The sequence below is a fragment of the Cryptotermes secundus genome, unplaced genomic scaffold, assembly GCF_002891405.2.
Source record: "Cryptotermes secundus unplaced genomic scaffold, Csec_1.0 scaffold1269, whole genome shotgun sequence".
In the NCBI taxonomy this organism is placed as follows: Eukaryota; Metazoa; Arthropoda; class Insecta; order Blattodea; family Kalotermitidae; genus Cryptotermes; species Cryptotermes secundus.
In genome coordinates, this window is record NW_019720738.1 from 659,595 (window position 1) to 672,082 (window position 12,488).

The 12,488-nt window shown below is 43.7% G+C and overlaps 1 protein-coding gene across 1 annotated transcript in view; it reads right to left on the reverse strand.

Annotated features, from left to right (window-relative positions):
* Nucleotides 1-12,488, reverse strand: part of LOC111873268 (cartilage oligomeric matrix protein) — a 49,311-nt gene that overhangs the window by 20,529 nt on the left and 16,294 nt on the right. The window contains exons 3-5 of the mRNA XM_023867834.2: nt 8,372-8,595; nt 1,964-2,111; nt 378-413 (exon numbers count right to left, since the gene is read on the reverse strand). Coding sequence (XP_023723602.1) covers nt 378-413; nt 1,964-2,111; nt 8,372-8,595 — 408 coding nt within the window. The remainder of the gene's footprint in view (nt 1-377; nt 414-1,963; nt 2,112-8,371; nt 8,596-12,488) is intronic.

Consider the following 12,488-nt stretch of genomic DNA (forward strand, 5'->3'; position numbering starts at 1 on the left):
TTTGTGTAACAAATAAGTACGCACCCTAGTTTCTAATACTAATGAAAGTTTCCGATAATCATAAAATTATTAACTATCTGGTACCCACATATAACACCATACTAAGCCAATTTTATTTGGAATTCTTGAAGCTGTGAGACTGACTAAAGTCTGATTTTCCAAACATCGCAACTACCCAGACAAATTTCAACTTCATGGTCTGATCAAAATTCTATCCCAGAATTTACCTGGAGGGACTGACAAAACCCACAGGAAAACTCAGTGACATTAACCAGTGTCTTGTTCAAGATTCGAACTCAGCACCTCCCAAACATGAGTCTACAGTCTTACCTTTAGACAACCTGTCGGGTGAAAGGGCAACTGATAAGGTAACTCACCTCTTTCGTCACAATCGTGGATAACTGGAATATCACCTGAAAAAGAAAAGAGAATAAAAGATGTATAATTTTCATATTTTGATCTTTTGGGTTATGACACCGTGCAGTTTGGTAGATGGGTATAGGCATTCTGCAGGAGGCAATGTGTTCTCCAAAATGCTGGTACCCCCCCCCCCCCCCNAGACCGAGAAGACTATAAATGTGTAACTTTAACTATTATCCAGCGCGGAGTAAAGTTTAGAACACTGTCACAGTGCATATCACCTCCTTCAGCATCACGTGCTACCAAACACGTGCACATCTGTGTGAGAAAATTCATGTTTTATTTGCACTTAACATACCATAGACATAAAGAAATAAAGTGCAGATTACATTATGGGTCCTCCAACACCATATTCACCACACCGAGCTGCTCAGCGCTACTAACACTGCACAAAATTCAACCCAGCGGATCCTGATCACATCCCTCCTGTCTAAAGGGTACTAGTGGCTGTTTGGGGGTAAAGTGGCCAGGGTGTGAAGGAACCACTCATCTCCAGCTAGTATCAAGATCTGAAAAACATGGAATTTTGTGTCTATCTCAATATCTGGGCTCACATCATGGCGCACAGGGATAATCTGAACACATATTCCTTCCAATGTGGTCCAAGGCAACACAGCCATCTGTTGTGTCACTGGTAACAATTTATGTATAGAAATATTTGGTTAGGGTCGCTTCTCTCAAATGAGAGTTGGCACAAATAAGACAACGGGGATTTTTCCATTACCTGAGGTGCCACCAGACTCATGGGGAAGTTAAATTTCATGGGAAATGTGAGAAAATTTTACTTATCTACTTTCGAAGCACTGATCCCAGTAATGGACCACTACTAGACTAATTCCGTGGCCTCTAGTCTGCAAGCGAAGTATACCAACCGAGCAACCGCCGCTTGTCGGCGAAGTTAGTACCAACTTTAGCGGATAGAGGGTGTCGTGTGGTCAGTGCAACGGATTCCCACGAAAGTTAATCTCGGTTTTCTAGACCAGAGCCGCTATTTCATTGAAATAGCTCCTCAATTATCCTCACGAGGCGGAGTGCATCCAATCAGGTAGCTCAAAGGAGCATCTAAATGTTTCTAAACCTTTCAAAATATACAAATTTTCAAAATTTTCGGAACAAATAATCTAACATTAAAAATATGAATATAGTCTAACGCATTAAAAATTCGACTATTTCCCAAAAAATGTTAAATATTTAATCCTACTGCAAAATTTCAAAACGTTTATTATGTCATGGCGCCAGATTCACCTAACTTAACCCAGCACAATATAACCTACCAGGACTTTAATTGGATTCTGTTGGGTTCTGACAGTGGTGTATAATAGTATTATTTGGTTTTTGGACTTTGTCCATCGGCCAATATTCTAGAAACTAGAATACACAACGCTTCGGAAACTTCATGTTTCCACCCTCAGATGGGGGGGGGGGTGAGACACCTACTCCGCTTCGTCCCTTAGAAAGAGCTAACCTCAATTTAACGTTCTGCTCGTGAAACACCAGCAACCATTGTTGTGTTTCCCACGCCACAGAACGTATTTCTACGCACCTCTCCGGATACCGTTTATTTCGTTGGACGCAACAACAGGTTCAATTGCTTGCATCTGCTGCAACTGCTGCGAAGGGCAATTGTTGCGGTTGAGAACGCTGCCCAGGCTCCCAGAGTCCACTTCCAGCACGTAGCGCCTCTCCCGGAACTGCGGACAAACCAAACTGAAACTTCAGTATCAAATTTATGAAGTTTAAATTAAAATAGTTCAATTTTTCACCTTTCACAGAATATTTGTATATCAGTTAAAGCAGAAAACAGTGAAAGCAGTAAGAGGAATTTAAAGTTCCTTCACGTCTCAAATGCTGCTCAAAAGAAAGGCGGCATGGCTTACTGTATTTTAATTACTTAATCATCACCTGTTATACAATGGCCTGTTACAAACAATATCATTATCCAAAGTGTGAAACAACCGAAGGAATGCTGACTAACTAGGGACTACGCCCTCAAACATTACAGGTACCGGTGTTACTTGAACTTCTAAAAGTAGGCGGGGCCAACAGTGCGAAGGGAAATTAAAATGACTGAAAAATGACGTCAGACACAACTCTGTTTTGGCAAGACTGTGAAAGGAAGTACTGAAGTCTCTTCTGGAATGTAACACCGTGTATTCCATTGAAAGTCAATGGGCATTTCGAAGGCACATACTGCCTCCATCTTCAGGGTCGAAAAATGAGCCAAGCAAGAAACCAGCACAAAGCTCTATTTGCTGCATGCTGATTTCTTGCTTAGGTTCTTCGTCCCTGAAAATGGAGGCGTCGTGTTCCTGAGAAATGACAGTTAACATTCAAAGGTTTACCTGGCGTTATGTCCCAGAAGACAGAACCTTTCATAACCACATTTGTGAGAACCTCAAGTCCTGCGAAGGAAGTGCTAGTCATAGGCCCTAGGGCAGACAGGCTAAGGTTATGGGGTTTTCATGTTTACGAATTATGTTGGTGACGCGATACGAGGTGACGCACTCTTTACTGCAGATGTCACTCAAGCGTGTCAACAAGAGATGAAGAACTTAATGCGTTCATGATATTGTTTATTTTGAGGTTTTCTGGGAGGACGAAAAAACGTGACTGCTTGCAAACACGCCAGTCATACCCTCAACGAGTCTCGTTCCGTCATTTGTTTAAAGACGTCATACCAACTGCGAAGGCAATATAATGTAATATGATAAGGGACAACAATGATTACGAATGACAAGTTAATGAAAAGCCCGATTCCTTCCAGATCCTTTGCAATTCATCATTCACAACTATCTAACCATGTGACGCTCACGACCGCACCGTCATCAGACGAAAGTACCAAGAAGTCTCTTCTGGGTGCAGACGTTTTGCTTTCTCTACAAGCACAGCGTTTACACACCTCGTGTCTGCACTTACTCTAGTCTCCGGCACTAAATCAAAATGGGTGGCCAGCTCCAAGCTGCCTATATCAGTTGGATGGGAGGCTGGGTGTGCGCACCAGACCCGATCTGAACACAGCACTCATGAGAGAAAAATACCTGATGTTACCGGGAATCCCCATTCTTCAGTCTGTAGCCGGTGACTTTACCGAGAAGGAATATGTCTGGTGTTAAACTGTGTGTCCCGACCCACCTCATCATTCGTATAACAAAACGTATTCATGATGTTGTAACAGGAGTTCATTCTTCCACCAGTTATGCTCACGGTATGAGGTAAGAGCTACTCCTGTAACAGGCCCCAGGAAGATTCCCGGTACTCATTTCTGTTAGAGGCTGAGTCGACATCAGAGCCATAGTGCGGCTGGAAGGATTAAGTAAATTGAAAAAAACATCCAATGACCTCATCAGTAATCGAACCCACGTCCTTCTGTTTCAGATACGTTAAAATAATTTTATGGTGCTTCGGGAGTTGGTTCTGCTCCCATCTTCACAGAGCATGGATAGCTCAGTCGGTATAGCGAGTAGCTACAGACTGGACGGACAAGGTTCGATTACCGGCAGGGACAAGAGTTATTTCTGTACTCCATAGAGTCCAGACCGGCTCTGGGGCCCACTCAGTCTCCTACTCAAAGGGTACCGGTAGCTCTTCCCGCGGGGGTAAACAGGCCGGGGCTTGAAGCTTACCGCTCAGCTGCAACTAGTGTCTAAGTAAAGAATGGTGGAGCTGTGCTTCAATTCCCAATACTTCTCCATGGTGTGGTGCTTATTTAAGCACGGGGACAACTTCACCTTAGCCTTTACTCATCTTCGAGGGAAAGATTTTTCGCCATGCAAACGATTAAGTTGCTATAGACTTTCAGGATTGTTGGTATCACTGTCAATGTTAGTGACGGGGGCTGTGATGGAGCTGCGAACCACGTGTAACCCTACTAACCAGTAGACCACTTGCAAGTTAGCAGCGCCAACCCATTCCAAACTCGCAATTCAGCGGAAGGATCTGTGACATTGCTAAATATTAATGTGATCATGAGGCGTCCTTCCCTTATTCGACTGTGAGGTACACTGATTCATTCATCAAAAAAGCACATGAAGTTTTGTTCGTGTGGGTTGGTACGTCCTGCGTTACATTCGTGGCCAACTGCGATCGAGTTGATGACCAAAAGCAAGGCCAAATTGGCGACAGAAGTGCACCCACTTCAGTTCGGTTTCTCATTTCAATATCGGAAACTCTGGAATCTGTAAGGAAGTTTCGGAGAACTGTTGCGTTGGTGGCAGCAGGACGCCATATAAGGCGCCTTCTGCAGGCCCTGGAAACCCACGCGGCCAATGCAAACCGCACTGCACAACCCCTGCAGACGATCAGGGAAACAAGGCGGGAAAGGCAAAATTTATTAAACGGAGGGCAATAACGACGAGGGGGAGGAGATCGGTTGGCTGGTAAATCAATAGTGCTGTATCAACTGAAGAAGTTACTTAGCATTCCCTAGAGCGAAAGGTTTCATACGACGAAAAATTAAACTAATTCACTCCATGGAGCTGAGCCCTTCTTGTGAAGCCGCCAGTTATGCAGCTACTCAAGAATTTCCCACAAATTTATGGAACCTGAAGGTGTATTACTGTGTACACAAGATCCCTGCACTGATCCTTTTTCTGAGCCAGATCAATCCAGTCCATAACACCTCATCCTGTCTCTCTAAGATCCATCTTAATATTTATCTCCCACCTATGTCACGGTCTCCCTAGTGGGCTCTTTCCTTCTGGCCTTCCCATCAAAATCCTATATGCATTCCTCTTCTCCCCCATGCGTGCTACATGCCATGCCCACCTCATCCTCCTTGACTTGATCATTCTAATTATACTTCGCGAAGTGTACAAGTTATGAAGCTCCTACAATAATTAAATTAATATACCGCATTCTTCCGAATACAACGCGCATCCAGCTTTGATATATAGTGACGTGCTGTCTTGAAGCCGGATTATGACCACCCATCACTACGCAACGGACAATGAGAAAGCATGCTACCTAGGAAACCGCTTGAAGAACACAAGATCCTAACAATGGGCTAGCAATATCTAAGCAACGAATTGTTTGAGTCAGTAAACATGTATTCCCGCGGCAACGAGAGATTCGCTGCATAGCAGCGGGCGAAACTGAACCCTTCGACAAGGTGTTCCCCATTCAGTCCGAGTGCGGGATATAACAGTTCGTATCCGACGAGAGCTAAGGACAGTTGAGCTCCGAGAAGAGCAGAAGACACTTCACCGGTTCTGGGCCCCACCCAGCTCCTATCCAATGGGTACCGGGGGTAAAGCGGCTGAGGCGTGAAGCTGACCACTCACCTCCATCTAGTGTCGAGGTAAGGAATGCTGGAGCTATACCTCCATCCCACCATACTCCTACACGACATGGTGCTTACCTAAATACAAGGACAAATTTACCCGGAGGGTGGCGTCACAGTTCTATAGTTTCTGTGACTCCAGGAAAGTTCTGGAGCAGACAGGCCACGACCAGCAGCTCATCACCTATAACTGTCCTGTGAGTTCTGACGTTATCACGGCTCTGAATACCATAATTATCGGTCCCTGGTGCTCTGATAGAGAGACATCAACGTTTCGAAGGATCCTGTCGCCTCAATCTTCAGGGTGCTACCCTACAGGAGGACCGTGAGGGTTAACTTAGCAGTGAATTTGTAGCACCGTGTTTGCGTGGTGTTTGGTTCAAATGTCGGACCGCACCACCGGATATCATGACTGAAAATTATTCACGCTTTTCCGTAGTCCCTCTAGACAAATGCCGGGACAGTATCTCAATTAGGCCACGACCACTTCCTTTCAGAAACTTTACAATTTTTCATTTACGTATCTCTCATCTTACCATTTGACGCCGTATTGTCCAGAATCCTACAGCTTCGTAAAATGGCTCACAAACCAAGATCACGCAGACAGAGGAGTAGGTTTCTCTTGAAATGTTAATATATTTCTACCCGACAATACGGCGTCACATCTTAGACCACAGTAATGTTCATAATAATCTGACTGTGAGATTCTGTACTTCTCAGCCGTGGCTGAACACAAGGGCGGAGTCCCATTATTATCGTGTGTCGGGGACGCTTGCTGCAGAGCCCACACGATCTGTTGCTACGCTGCGACTTGCCGTGGCCTGTCTGTAAGGCACTGCGCACGCGCGTGGGAGTCTGAATCACAGGTAGCCAAGGAAGGAATGAAGGAACGAGAGAGAGGAAACATGGAGAAACAGAATACTTAAACACGCGGTGCGTACGGAAGGAAAGAAACAAGGAAGGAAGGAGTGAAAAAGGAAAAAGCGAAAAGCAGAAACAGACACAAAGGAAACAAGAAAAATCTCCCAAAAAGAAGGACCATTGACGAAAGATTAATTTGGGGCATGAATTAATTCAAATTCAGAAGAGCGTGTAGAGAAGAGAGAAACAGAAAGAGAGAGAAAGAGGACGCGGAGAAGACAGACGGAGTCAGTGATGAGTTAAAATACGAAATAATAGAAGAATATGGAAAGAAAAATTGAAGATATGAGTTCACAGGTAAGGCAGAAATGGTAAAATTGTCCCTGTGCTTAATTAAGAATCACCACATAAAGAGGTATGGGGGAGTGGAGGTATAACTGCACGCATTTTAACCTCGGCTTTACCCTAGGGGCAACAATTCGCGGTGCCCATTGAATAAGAGGCTGAGTGGGCCCCGAAGGCGATATTGACGCTGCAGAGAACAGAATGATTTTTTTAGACTGCCGGGAATCGAACCTTGATTTACCAACCGTTCAGCCTGTGGCCTAGTCACTGTATCAACTGAGCTATATTCCGCGAAATGAATCTTCTTCGTCGTGAAAACCTCGAATTTAATATTGTGACGCAAAGACCCGTTGCTAAGGGATGACTCTGTAAAGAATGACTGTTTCTGGGCAACGGCCCGGCAAGGGCGTTCCCGTTGCTAGGCAGCAGATTCTTTGTTGGAATCTAGAACCAGTTCGGTTCGTGCCATTTACACTTCTTCTCTTGAACAAAAAGCTTTTAAACCATACTTGTAAATAGACTAATTATAATAATTGATATATAAAAGTTTTAACAAATGCGTGCACATTGCAGTAATTGTTACAGGATAATATTTTATATTTATGGCATTGTAATAGTAGTTTCCGTATGTGTTGATATGTCCTTCTGAAGATGGTCGCTCCGATCGAAACATGTAAAGAACACAACATTTGTCAATCACACTGGAGGGCGTTAATAATATTTTATACCGCGGTAGCGTAGTTTGTTGAGACATTATGCTACAAGCCAGAAGGTCGCAGGTTCAAGTCCCGATGGGGTCACTAGATTTTTTCAATTGACTAATCCTTCCAGCCGCACCATGGCCCTATGGTCGACTCACCCTCTAACAGAAATGAGTACTTGGAATATTCTTGGGGGTAAAGGGCGGCCGGGGCGTAAGGCTGACCTCACCGCCATCTATGAGCCTATTGTCTAGAAAACGTGGGAGCCTCGACGTCTCACAACCCTATGGGCCTCCACGGCCTGTTACAGGGGTAGCTTTACCTTTACTTACTTTACAATTGCTAGTGTAACGGAGCAGGGTGAACCAAGTCAGAATATTCGGCGTCGAATGATGGGACGATTTGTGAATAATGATTTGGTGAGGATATGAAAGGAAGCGGTAGTGCCCAATTTGAAGACTAATACGGGATATTTCTTGGGGGGGGGGGGAGCGAGGAAAGCCACGAATAACCTCAGTCAGCATAGCCTGTGTCCAAGTCGAGAGTTGAACCGAGCACCTTCCGAAAATGAGTCTAGAGCGTTACAGGTCTGCCCACCCACTCAGAACTCACATCATTAAACGCTATCAAGCTTGCAGCTACTAGAAGCGTCGTCAAACAAAAAAATAAATTAACATCACACACATCGGTTCTTATTAAGTTGCGTCCATGCACCATTAATTAGCCCACACCACTTCCCTGTGACATGTACCGCTTATACACTCACCACTTGGAGGCGAGGGGTGGCCATTTTCTGGAACATGTCACGCATGGCGCGTGGGGTGGCCACCATTCCTTGTGACACACAATCCACGTACAGCGTGACGTGAGCGCCAGGCTGCTTCTGGTTCACTGCCAGTACGAGAGAGCGCACTATTGTCACTTCGGACAGAGTGTCCACTGTATAGTGCTGCGCTCTAGTGCGTCCGTTCTCCACTGTTTCCACAATCACTGCAACAATCGACAATTCGCCTCATTCTTACAATCGACAATACTCTCTCTGCAATAGCAAACAATAGGTCTTGAAATCAATAATCGACATGCATATTGTTACTAGAATAAACACAAAATAAATACCAACAAGTGTATTATATATTGGATATAAGGGGCACCAGTACCAGTAGGGTATAGGGACAGTAGAAATTAAAGGGGGATGCACAATGGACCAATAACTGGTCTAAGTGCATGGGGAAACCCACCTCCTCCAACAATGAATGAATGAATGAATGAATCATATATTGGATACATTTGATGGTGTACGTATGTACTATATACAGAGTGTTCCACGACTTTAAGGCATAACTGCATGAGGTGATTTCCTAGGTCTCTGTGATCAAAAAAGTTCATATAAACATGTGTCCGATTTTGGACCGTTACGGAGTTATGACCGTTTTTTCATTCCCGTACACGCCCTCGTGTGAACCGCGTCTATCAGCTGGCAGGTCGCTGTTTTTAGCGAGCTACAGACAGAACGTTCTCGTTATCTCGACACTTGAGAGCTACCTAAGGCATGGTGGGTTGGTATGTCCGGCGCGGTTCACAACCGAGCGGCAACCTGTGTTGCGGCCGGCGGTGGCATTTTCGAAAATCAGCTTTAAGCACCAATAAATTCAAATTAAAGGTAATTTCACGAAGTTAACTTTACATTCATACTTTAAATGTATCATGTATTGTGCTGGTTTATTGTTTTGTTCCGTTTATTGTCAGTAATCGTTACCTTCTGTTCTGAGTTTAAAACGGCCATAACTCCGTAACCGTCCAAAATCGGACACATGTTTATATGATTTTTTTTATCACCGAGACCTAGGAAATCACCTCCTGCAGTTATGCCCTAAAGTCGTGAAACACCCTGTATATATAATTTACCATTATTTATTGAAGACATTTTTTCTGCGACTACACAATTTTCCTCAACCCAAAGATATAACTCCTTTCCTCCACATTCTTCACTCTTGAGGTTTCTTCTTTGCATGCTGTCCTCGCATCCCATCCTTCCATGTGTTGGTGCTCAGGTAAGCTTCTATTTAAGGTCCAGCATGGACACATCACGTGACCTAGGGAATTTTCTTTGAAGTTCAAAAACAATTGTTAACTAATAGTTCGGACTGCCGTTGCTAGGCAGCAGCCAACGAGTCACAGATGTGGATACTTCTATTCCGTTCCACGTTGCTAACGTGATATCTCGATAAAGTACAGCCCTTCCGGTCCAATCAGCTCTAGAATTTGATACGTGAAACTGCATTATCCTTCAGTCCCCTGGCATTTCATGGCTTCCGGCAATGGGAAACAGAACAGGTCTATATTCTGGGATATAACGTCGTGTATTCCATTGAAATTCAGTGAACGTTTCGGAGGAACATGTCGCCTCCATCTTCAGGGTTGAAGACTAAGACAAGCAGGAAATCATCACCATATCAGTAGTAGTAGTAGTAGTAGTAGTAATCGCTTGGTGTACTTTTCAGCCGTGAATATGGAGGCGACGTGTTTCTCAGAAACGTCGGCTGACTTTCAATGAACTACACGGCGTTATACCACAGAAGACAGGCCTCTTCATAGCGATCGCCGTAGGGACCACAAATCCGACTTGGGAAACACAAGTCTCTGTCGAAATATAAGAAGAAAATATGGGCATTATTTTCTAAATGAAGCTGATAACGGAGGCCTATTTAGTCACTGAAGTTTGTAAAAATCGTCGAAAATTCTTTCGGAGACATGTGCATCCTTGATTGGTGCAAGGATCTCCGCAGTCACGAGGAGGCAGCAATAAATCGCTTGATCCAATCGAACGATTTATCGCGACTTCTCGTTACCTAGTTCTGATCCGTGCGCAAGAGTCAACTGTTCTGCTCGATGTCGTCAGTGACACATCTGCAGAGGCCAAGACGAAATAATATAGGTTACTGCAGGGTGTTCCAAAACGCATTACTCTGTTGCCTCTTTGTTCCTTTTCCAATCTAAAAACTATCTTCCCAACGCCTTTTTGGCTTCACCTTGGTTCTTGCTATCTTCGGACGGCCGTCTCTACCCATTCTCCGCGCATGTTTCTTCCAACTTTCAAAATAGCAGGAACCTCTTGAAGGAACCAACGGCAAACTTCGTGATTTACAAACTGACTCATTATTGAAGAAAGCAGTCTTCTAGGATTTGGCACCGTGTATATGTGGTGTTAACCGACGTTTCGGTCTCTTCGCTTGCGGATTTCTTATATTTTTCCTTCTACCCTGAAGATGGAGGCGATACTTTCCTCCGAAACGTCGGTTAACACCACATATACACGGTGCCAAATCCTAGAAGACTGCTTTCTTCAATNACTCATTATTGTTACGGTAGTGAAACCGAAGAAAAGCTACATAAGTGGATAAGACGAAACGAAACAACAAATAAATACAGAATTTTAGCAAGAAAACTTCTAGGAAAGTGGCAATCTGTACCATTAAGGATGGTAAGGATAATATTAAAAGAAATCTGTGAACTGGATTAATTCATTCTTCGTTTCTTGAACAAGAATTAGTCGTGGCCTGTACTCAAGGGATTTTCCAAGCATTTTCCTATGTATTCTTAATTAACCCCATAAAACCTACTAATAGTGGTCGGAAAATCAGAACCGTGACCCCCCGAATGCAAAACGGGAGTGTCAACACTACGAGAGTGGTAAATTGCACTGAGGGTCGTATGTAAAAATGGTCTAGTGGCATTACACTTCAAGACTGCCACAGGAACAATTCTTTCTTGGAAATAAGAAATAAATAAGGGCATCTCAGTGCTTTGAAATCGAGAATGTTGTAAATTCTTCTGGGTATTCAAACAGTTGAATGAAAAATCAAGGCTACTTCATAAACGTGACAGAAAGGTCAATTAACCAACGAGAAAATCACATGGTCATATCCTCTGTCATAACTAGAAAGCGAGATCAGCGCCATAAAAATATCGCGTCGTCATCTGAAACCACAAGATGTCAGAAGGAGTGACGTCACAGTGGAACTTCATTGCTAATTGCAAGCAATTCCTTAAGTCTGCAACTGCGACCTATATTGAACACTCGCTTGATATTCCAGTCAGCTTTACTAGCTTCAGCTGGTGAATTCCCTGAGCTGTTGCAACTCTGTGTTTCACTTGATTTATGTGCGTTACTGATCCCGGTAATGGCGGAATTTCATCTTATTCTATTCGTTCTGTTGTTAACTGAAAGGTTCAGTGCAAAAAGGAAGTGATTCCACTTTAACAGACTTTTGGAAAACGACAACAAATCATGTTTGAGTACTCATTTTAAACCGCACCAAGGCTCGGCTCCATTTTCACTGCAACCAATCTCGAGATATACGTGTACGAGTATACATACAGCAGAAAGCGGGTTATTCAGTTAATTAGTGTGCGGGGTGAGTTGGGTAATCGAGAAATCGGATTAAATGCTTATGAACCGAAAGAAAAACACAATTATAACACTATTATAATTTACTGTACTATTATAATAATAAAAACTAAAACATTTTTTAAAAAGGCAAAACATGAAAAATTAATAAATGTAACGGTAAACTGACATTTTAAAACATTTTATCTGAAAAGGTCCAACAATTTCGTTTATTTAGCATACACATTCCTTGGTTGTGGCAATTCCGTTAACTGTCAACTCGGATAATCGGCATTATATGGGATATAAACTTGTCCCTCTGCTTAATTAATTAAGCACCACGCTATGAAGAAGTATGGGGGAGTAGAGTTATAGCTCCACCATTCTAGCCCTCCGCACTACATGGAGGTGAGTGGTCAGCTTCACGCCCCGGTCACTTTATCTCCGAGGAAAAGGACCCCGGTACCCATTGGACAGGAGACTGGGTGGGGCCCAG